This window comes from Brachyistius frenatus, unplaced genomic scaffold (genome assembly GCF_029030835.1).
Source record: "Brachyistius frenatus isolate BFR_SWC_R1_liver_20210118 unplaced genomic scaffold, ASM2903083v1 Contig_218, whole genome shotgun sequence".
NCBI classification, from domain to species: Eukaryota; Metazoa; Chordata; class Actinopteri; family Embiotocidae; genus Brachyistius; species Brachyistius frenatus.
Genome location: NW_027210817.1, coordinates 365624 through 375263, shown reverse-complemented (window position 1 = coordinate 375263; position 9640 = coordinate 365624). Strand labels below are relative to the sequence as shown.

The 9640-nt window shown below is 39.4% G+C and overlaps 1 protein-coding gene and 1 long non-coding RNA gene across 4 annotated transcripts in view; both read left to right on the top strand.

Moving 5' to 3' along the window:
• LOC138633394 (uncharacterized) overlaps positions 1–9640 on the top strand; it is a 160249-nt gene that overhangs the window by 131159 nt on the left and 19450 nt on the right. The gene's annotated exons all lie outside the window — the stretch shown is intronic.
• LOC138633387 (uncharacterized protein DDB_G0287625) overlaps positions 58–9640 on the top strand; it is a 231828-nt gene continuing 222245 nt past the window's right edge. For all 3 annotated transcript variants that reach the window (XM_069719593.1, XM_069719592.1, XM_069719591.1), the window contains exon 1: positions 58–415. In XM_069719593.1, the coding sequence (XP_069575694.1) occupies positions 209–415 (207 nt within the window). In that variant the 5' untranslated portion in view covers positions 58–208. The remainder of the gene's footprint in view (positions 416–9640) is intronic.

Genomic DNA, 9640 nt, shown 5'->3' with positions numbered 1-9640 from the left:
CCGACCAAACGTAGACCTTTATTTTGAAATATTTGCTCCGGATGTTTTTCGTGTGTTCCTGGTGCACTTTCCGGTGGCGGCGATCATCGGTGAGCCACACCGTGAGATCAGAGAAGAGTCAGAAACATCACATTGGCCATAAGCGTGTCGTTTTATTTAGACTTCTTCACCGGTGTCGTTGAAGTTACCGTCCCTCGTGAAGACGGCCATGTACCGGCTGGAGAAACGGGCGTACGGACCGCCGCCGCCGCCGTTCGGACCCCCGCCGCCCCACGGCCCTCCTTTCAGACTCGGGGGGCCGTTCTCTGTCCCTCCTCCCGGGCACCTGCCTCCCCGAACCTGCGGACCATTTCCGACCACGGCACCGGAGAGGCGGAATCAGTACGACCGGCCGCCGAGGGCGCCTTTCATCCACGTACGTACCCCGGGTTAGGGTTAGCATCCTTTCAATATTGCTGTAATATTGATATTAAGATATTTGGTCAGAGATGTGATACCTGATACCTTATTTTTGTTACATATCACACTAAAGTTATTGACTTTTTATAAAGAGCCCTTGTACATCCGCTATGGTCTTTGACCTGAAAGGTTCATATGTATTATAATATTCATAATTATTTTCTCATTATTATATAATCACCTAAAACAAAGACTTGTACCTTATAAATCGTCCTTCATATCTCCCACCACGAAGCAGGTGAGGGGAGGTTTCAATCGGTTGCAATCTCCACCTTCGCCACTAAATCGTACACACTGCAAAAGAAAGACAATATGTTGTTGTTTGAATAATTTCCTTTCTGCTGCATTGAGTTGTCACTTTTCTGCCTCCTCGGCTCTCTGTGTGTTTGATGAAGGTCGCTCCGCCTCCTCTTCACACACATGGAGCGAAGAGCAGAGACACGTTAAATCCACTCCAGTTTACCGCAACAACACCGACGGTTCCGTTACTGTAAATAAAAACCAACATTAATGTATTAATGAACAAGTGGGGGACCCGAACTTTAGAAAATCTGGCCGAAATATCCCCGATTCAGCTGATAGTGGCAAGAAATTGACCTTGTTGATGGTAGACCCTGCTAGTCCTGACTGGACTATCCCACCTTCCCAAAGCCGTCAGACTACTGGAAACACTGTCATAGAAACTGAAGCATAACATGTTGCAGCTTTGTGCCGGATACTTCAACAGCTGGACATCAACAGAAGTGATGTTTTAGTCCTGGATGTTCTCCAGTTAAACAGCAGCTCTGGCTTCATGCTGGCTGTCAGGTCGCTTTTTGTTCCAACCACAGACCAAATGTAAAGGTGGAAGACTGCAGTAGTTACTGGGGGCTGGAGCACGTGGCAACCATCAGTGAGGTCATCAACCATCAGTGATGTCATCATCCAGCAGTGATGATGTCATCGTTGGTTTGTGAACGTTATGAAGCCTCCAGTTCAGATTCTGTCCGTCACCATCTTTGCTAGTTCGGAGCGGTTTGGAGCAGGAAGTGACCATATTTGGACGAGCTGGGGGAGGAGCCAGCGGTGGATCTGACCGATCTGATTGGAAACCTGACGATACTACGTCCCGCCCACTGATAGCTGTAACCTGACTGCACCACAGGCCTGTCAATCAAACAGACACGTCCCCAAAAACAGGTCTTCTTGAATCTTCTTTTCTAATGAATGAGGGATTATTTTCAGATGGACCTCCAGAAAACTAATAAGAAGGAGTGACTTTAGCTAACAACACCGAGAGAACTGATGGACACATTTTATTCACTTTGGATTTGATGAGAGAAGTTGAATGGGAGTCTATGGAGCCGGAGGCTTTTTGGAGCCGACCTCTAGTGGCACTCGCTGGTATTGCAGCTGAAGACACTTCTGCATCAGAACCATTTTTCAGACCTTTCTTTGATTTCTCCAGTGCATTTAACACCATCCAACCACTGCTGCTGAGTGAGAAGCTGCGGGTGGTGGGGGTGGACACGTCTGTAGTTTTATATCCAGTCTGTGGTTTTATATCCAGTCTGTGGGCTGGAGACAAACCACAGAGGTCCCGCCTCTTGTGTGTGTGGCCTAAATGTGAGCACATTAGCCCAGCTGATGCCATCTTGACTGTCTTAAACTGTCATGTACACGAAACATTTTTGTTGCTAAAAAAGAATTAGTAACTGCTACCTGTTTAGCTTGCTAGCTACATATCAACTGCTTTTCCCATGCAGTGGTTGTGCTCTTAGCTTTCTAGCATTAGCATGAACACTAAGTTACTGATTAATTTAGCCTTGCAAACATACATGACTTATTGAAAGAAGTGTGAAAGTGTTCCAGATCCCTGACGACACCTGTTAGTATCGTTTCCTGTAGAATATGAACTGATTGTTTTGTTTCTTAACCACTACTTTATTCAGAACAGCTGCCAATCATGACCACTTTCACCCTTTTTTATTTTTGAGTTGCTTTATTGTGTCAAGTCTCTCTGATTTGTTTCATTGGGTTTGATGAGGTTTTGACTCGTGTTTAAATGTGCTTCAAACAAACGGACATTTCTGAACTTGTACAGCATCAAATATCGAACCAAAAGAAACTTGGCAGAAGAATGAACAAACATCAGTGAGGAAATGTACTTTAATTTACAGAAACTGTAAACTGTGACTCTAGTGTTTATTTCATAATAACTGTATCTACTAAACAAACAACTTTAACTGTAGGTTTTGTTTTTCATAGTTATATTAGAAGTTATACGATATTCATTACTACAACGACAAGCGGTGACATTACTCCCACACGGCCGTTACTTTGTTTCCGTTAGTTTGTTGACATTAGTTTGTTGACGTTAGTTGGTTGCCGTTACTTTGTTGCTGTTAGTTTGTTGGTGATACTTTGTTGCCTTTGCTTTGTTGCTGTTAGTTTGTTGCCGTTACTTTGTTGCTGTTAGTTTGTTGGTGATACTTTGTTGCCTTTGCTTTGTTGCTGTTAGTTTGTTGCCGTTACTTTGTTGCTGTTAGTTTGTTGCCGTTAGTTTGTTGCCATTATTTTTTTGCCAATAGCTTCAATTTCAATTCAATTTTATTTATATAGCGCCAAATCACAACACAGGTTATTTCATGGCATTTAACACATAAAGTCTTTACAATATTATACAGAGAAACCAACAATTCAACAATTCCCACATCAGCTAGGAGGGAAAACTCCTTGTTAAAGATGCTGTAAAGTAGAAATGAAAATGAGTTTTAAGTTCATCACACCACAGAAGTATGGGTTGTTAACTACCCATCCAAATTTGAATGAAAAAAACCAGACAAGTTTGTTAAATTAGGCTTTGAAATAGTGAGAAAATCATCAGTCTTCTCTGCTCTGAGACTGGGGGGGCGTGTCCTGAAGGAGCTGAAGCTCCGCCCCCTCGCTGGAAGGTGTTCAGTGTTCTGTATGACAGTCCTGTGGCTGCAGTTCTTTTCCCCACCAAGCGGTCCGTCTGACATTCAACCTCTCGGTGACTTTATGCATGATGTCCCACTGGTCCTCTGTCTGTCTGGTGGACGGAGCAGCCTGCTTTATGAAAACAATAGAATCAGAATTAATTTGTCCAATGACTGAAATATACAGATGCATATAAATGAAGCTTGTCCCCCTGATCTGCAACACAGGAGTCAAACTGGACAACAGAGACAGCAGACAGTGAGTCTCCAACTACTTCTAATGAACTGCATTACAATAGTGGAGATAATAAGAGAGGAGGAGTTGATTTAGTTCTGTAACGACTGCAACATGAACAACGCTGCATTATATCACATGTTAATTCATTACATCACATCAATTCATTACATCACGTCAATTCATTACATCAAATCAATTCATTATATCACGTTAATTCATTACATCACATGTCAATTCATTATATCACACGTCAATTCATTACATCACATCAATTCATTACATCACAATAACTCACCTCTGGCAAAATCCATCACACAACAATATCATTGTTGTTTGTGTTTCTTGGTTGTTTGTATATAATATATATAGATATATACTGTACTGTATATACTGTGCATTTTATATTTTATACTTTATATTTAATATTTTTTACTGCTATTTTATTGCTTTATTTATTATTATTCTATTATTATCTTATTGCTTCCTGTATGCTGCTGTAGCGAAAAAAATTTCCCCTCTGGGATTAATAAAGTAACTACCTAACCTAACTTAACCTAACATCAATTCATTACATCACACGTCAATTCATTCCATCACATCAATTCATTAAATCACACGTCAATTCATTACATCACGTCAATTCATTAAATCACACGTCAATTCATTACATCACACATCAATTCATTAAATCACACATCAATTCATTAAATCACACGTCAATTCATTAAATCACACGTCAATTCATTACATCACACGTCAATTCATTACATCACTTCAATTCATTACATCACATCAATTCATGAAATCACACATCAATTCATTATATCACATCAATTCATGAAATCACACATCAATTCATTACATCACGCCAATTCATTACATCACATCAATTCATTACATCACATCAATTCATTACATCACATCAATGCATTACATCACATCAATTCAAACTTTGAACCTGCTCAGGTCGAGCCGAAAGTCTTTCTCTTCTACTAATGTCCCTCCACCTCCTCCTCCTCCTCCAACTTCTCCTCCACCTGCTCTCTGCAGCCTCCTCCACATGCAGTCGGGCTCGTTTATCCGGACCGGTACCGGTACATGTAACCGAGAGGGTCGGTGATTGTAACATTACACCGGAGTACAAAAACAACAACCCTCATTAATGTGAGGACCAGATCTCCTCTGGTCCATGTTCACCATCACCCTGACATGTAAAATACAGAGTTACATATATTATAGTTTCTTATCGGAGTTATATTGAGACACATAAAACAATCCGCGGTTATCGGAGCATTTTCCTCTGAACTCTGCTACGAGCTCAATAGAAGCTAATTAGCACGTTAGCTCCCATTTCATGAAAATAAAGTTATTCTACACCGAATAGTGAGGTAGATAGGTAGTTGTGACGTAGATCGGTTGTTGTGACGTAGATAGGTTGTTGTGACGTAGATAGGTTCTTGTGACGTAGATAGGTTGTTGTGACGTAGATAGGTTCTTGTGACGTAGATAGGTTGTTGTGAAGTAGATAGGTTGTTGTGACGTAGATAGGTAGTTGTGATGTAGATAGGTTGTTATGACGGAGATAGGTAGTTGTGACGTAGATAGGTAGTTGTGACGTAGATAGGTTGTTGTGAGGTAGATAGGTAGTTGTGATGTAGATAGGTTGTTGTGACGGAGATAGGTAGTTGTGATGTAGATAGGTTGTTGTGAGGTAGATAGGTAGTTGTGAGGTAGATAGGTTGTTGTGACGTAGATAGGTTGTTGTGAGGTAGATAGGTAGTTGTGACGTAGATAGGTTGTTGTGAGGTAGATAGGTAGTTGTGAGGTAGATAGGTAGTTGTGACGTAGATAGGTTGTTGTGACGTAGATAGGGTGTTGTGAGGTAGATAGGTAGTTGTGACGTAGATAGGTTGTTGTGAGGTAGATAGGTTGTTGTGAGGTAGATAGGTAGTTGTGATGTAGATAGGTTGTTGTGACGTAGATAGGTTGTTGTGAGGTAGATAGGTAGTTGCGACGTAGATAGGTAGTTGTGACGTAGATAGGGTTTTGTGAGGTAGATAGGTTGTTGTGACGTAGATAGGTTGTTGTGACGTAGATAGGTTGTTGAGACGTAGATAGGTAGTTGTGATGTAGATGGGTTGTTGTGATGTAGATAGGTAGTTGTGAGGTAGATATGTTGTTGTGACGTAGATAGGTAGTTGTGAGGCAGATAGGTTGTTGTTACGTAGATAGGTAGTTGTGACGTAGATAGGTTGTTGTGACATAGATAGGTTGTTGTGACGTAGATATGTTGTTGTGACGTAGATATGTTGTGACGTAGATAGGTTGTTGTGACGTAGATAGGTTGTTGTGACGTAGATATGTTGTGACATAGATAGGTAGTTGTGACGTAGATGGGTTGTTGTGACATAGATAGGTTGTTGTGACGTAGATATGTTGTTGTGACGTAGATATGTTGTGAGGTACATAGGTAGTTGTGAGGTAGATAGGTAGTTGTGAGGTAGATAGGTTGTTGTGACGTAGATAGGTTGTTGTGACGTAGATAGGCTAGCTTTTAGCCCCGACTAAAAAAACCTGAGCTGAAGACGGGTGAGAAACTGTTTAACGGTCTAACTCCACATTTCAGTGTGACAAAGTTTTCAAACTTTGCACATGCTTTCAGCAACTCATTTTACACATATATAATGTACTGAGAAGCAAATCTTGGAATTTGCTTTACAGCATCTTTAATAGAGAAAAACCTCCAACAGAGGGAAGAAAAACTCCCTTTAACAGGAAGAAACCTCCGACAGAACCAGGATCAGAGGTGGGCGGAGCATCTGTTAACAACCAGGATCAGAGGTGGGCGGAGCATCTGTTAACAGAACCGGGCTCAGAGGTGGGCGGAGCCTCTGTTAACAGAACCAGGATCAGAGGTGGGCTCAGAGGTGGGCTCGCATTATTCTGAAGGTGATGCATTAAACGGACATCTGTGAATAGTGGCTCCAGTAAAAACCTGGGTTACACTCTCCCCCTCTAAACTTCATGAAAACTAAGTAAACTGAGTACTGTAATGTGTAATATAATTTAATTTTTTTTTTTTAAATGGATCGCATAAAATCTGTATAAAATAAACATGGAAGTCAAGGCACACATTTTAAAAGCTTGTGATCAAAACTCAGTTGCGCTGCGTTCACTGTCTCTGAGCCGTTTGATATATTATGTTACATGACGAACTGATGCAGATTAGGATTTAGATTAATAATACCCGAAAGAAGCAGATTATATATAACACGGTTCCTCTATAGACTTCTGTTTTCCGTTCTAACGGGTTTGGAGTTGTTTGGTCTGAATGTGACTTCACCTGTTCGTCCTGTCGCACCTGAAGACGGACAGCGCCGTCAAATTTGTCACCACATCGTGGATTTGAAGCTTATATGCAGTTTTTGTACCTGCTCTACATCTACACGGGTAAGTTAACAGAAGCATGATATGTTGCTTTTAAAGAAAAATATCATAGTTTGTTTGATCGCAGTGCATTTTCCATATTATATAACTGAACATTCATCTAACCTGAAAAACTTTCCTAATTGGGAAGCTGAGCCGTTATAACTTTAAGGCATTAGAATTTGGGGATTAGTTTATGTCAGTTTTATGAAATCAATTACAAATTGATATATATTTGTTTTTATTAATATATGTTTAATAATGTTTAATGATCTCCACATTGTTTCTCGTGTTGCAGGGTAAAACTTAATTATTCAAGATTTTGTCAGAGCACTGGACCGTGAAGAAGTGTTTTAAAAATCATCCTTTTGCTGGAAAAAAAAAAGAAGAATGTTGTCAATGCACAGAAGAAAAATGAGATTACACCATATTGATGTTCCTCTGAAGGAGAGGATCTGACAAATGAATACATGTGAATGTAAAAGGTGTAAACATGAAGAGTAACCAAGGAAAGTGAGATTATTTTGGAGTTGTACAGTTCTCACGTGGAGACATTTAGGTTTCTGTGCATCCTTTCAATGCATAATTGCATTCCTGTAATGAAATTATTGAACAGAATGTTTGTTTTTTATTTAAATTCATTTATAATGTTGCATCTATCTGGCTTTTCCATTTTTACACATTTGTTCTTTTGATTTGTGAGGTGTTGTACATAATCAGTGCTTCATTTAATGTGCATTCTTTGGTACAAATGGATTATTTCCTAGTTTTGCTTGGAAATGATTGCATGCAGCGTGTAAATATTGCTCTTTGTGTACGGCGATACTCTTGCAGCAACAGAAAGTGACTCGACAGCAAATGAACAGAAGTCTTCTGTTTTATGAGGAGTTCTGTGTGGTTGAGCCGGAACAGACAATGAAGACCAGAACATCCAAACAGGCTTTTAAAGTAGCATCAAAAACAAACATGAGACCCACTTGGTGAATAATTACAGCTTTGGAATGCTATTAAGTTTCACTTGCATCTGTGGAAAGTTTACATCGAGTGACATGGTTGTTCATTGTCAAAGTTATGTTTTAGACCAAATGAGTAAAAATTTTAATGGATTTAATAATCCAGATACGCTTTCAGTTTTATGTGACAAAAGTGTGACCTGAGCCTGTCTTCATGTTGTTGTTATCTGTGCTGGCAGCATGACTCCGAAGGTCCCGTCACACCACCCTTGTGTCGCGTAGTGTTTTAGAAGCTTGGTGACGTAGACACCACCCACAGGGATATTTGGTAAATTTCTGGAGCAGCCACACAAAATAATACAAAGCTTGTGACCTTGGTGACTTTCAGTAGATTTGCTTCACAGTCTTGAGCAAATCCAGTAATTCTGGTAATTTCTTTGGAATTACTTGGTTTGATGTCAGAATGCTGGTGTGAAGTGATGATGATAGACCTGTCAGTCCTTTTGTTCCACAACTTTTCCTCAGAGTGAAATATTTTGACAGCTATTAGACAGATTGTCTGACATGAATGAGAAATTGTCTCAAAATGTTTTTACAATACAATCCCGTTTCCATAAAAGTTGGGACGCTGTGTAAATTGGAAATACAAAATAAATTTGATAATCATATAAACCCATCTTTAATTGAAAATAGAACAAAGACAACATATCAAATGTTGAAACTGAGAAATATTATTGTTTTATGAAACAAATATGCTAATTCTGAATTTGATGGCAGCAACACGTCTCCAAAAAGTTGGGACAGGGTCAACAAAAGACTGGAAAACACTGGATTCTCTGAATCTTTTAATGATATTATGAACCGTAGACGATGAAATCCACTAATTCTTTGTAGTTTTACGTCGAGGAACATTATTCTTAGATTGTTGAACTATTTTCCAACAGTCTTTCAGAGTGGTGAACCTCTCCCCATCTTCACTGCTGAGAGACTCTGTCTCTCTGAAATCATCTTTTTATACCCAATCATGTTACTGATCTGTTGCCGTGGTAACCTGATTAGTTGTCAGATGTTCCACCAGGTGTTTTTTTTTATTCTTTACACAACTTTTCCAGTCTTTTGTTGATCCTGTTCCAACTTTTTTGAAACATGTTGCCGATATCAAATTCAAAAAGAACATATATTTTAAATATAAATATATAATATTTTTTATTTTCAACATTTTATATGTTGTCTTTGGGCTATTTACAATTAAATATGGGTGTATGAGATTTGCAAACCATAGCATTTTGTTTTCATTTACATTGTACATAGCGTCTCAACTTTTTTGGAAACGGGGTTGTAAGTTTTAACTCTAGATGAAGTTAGGGTTTTACATTTCCACACCCACACGACACTTACACATGTCTAACATGTATGGTCCACATTACATCATGTATTTAATTTACAGTATATGTATACCAATGGGTTTGTCTTCCTTTGCTGTTTTTTGTTCTGTCACAAAAATACTATTTCAGAGAACATAGAAAACCTTTGTCCTGTCTTCCTTTAAGCTCCATTTTGTCTTTACTTTGGTCTCGGATTTCGGCACAGGCAACATGCTACACATTTGACACAACTTTGCATCA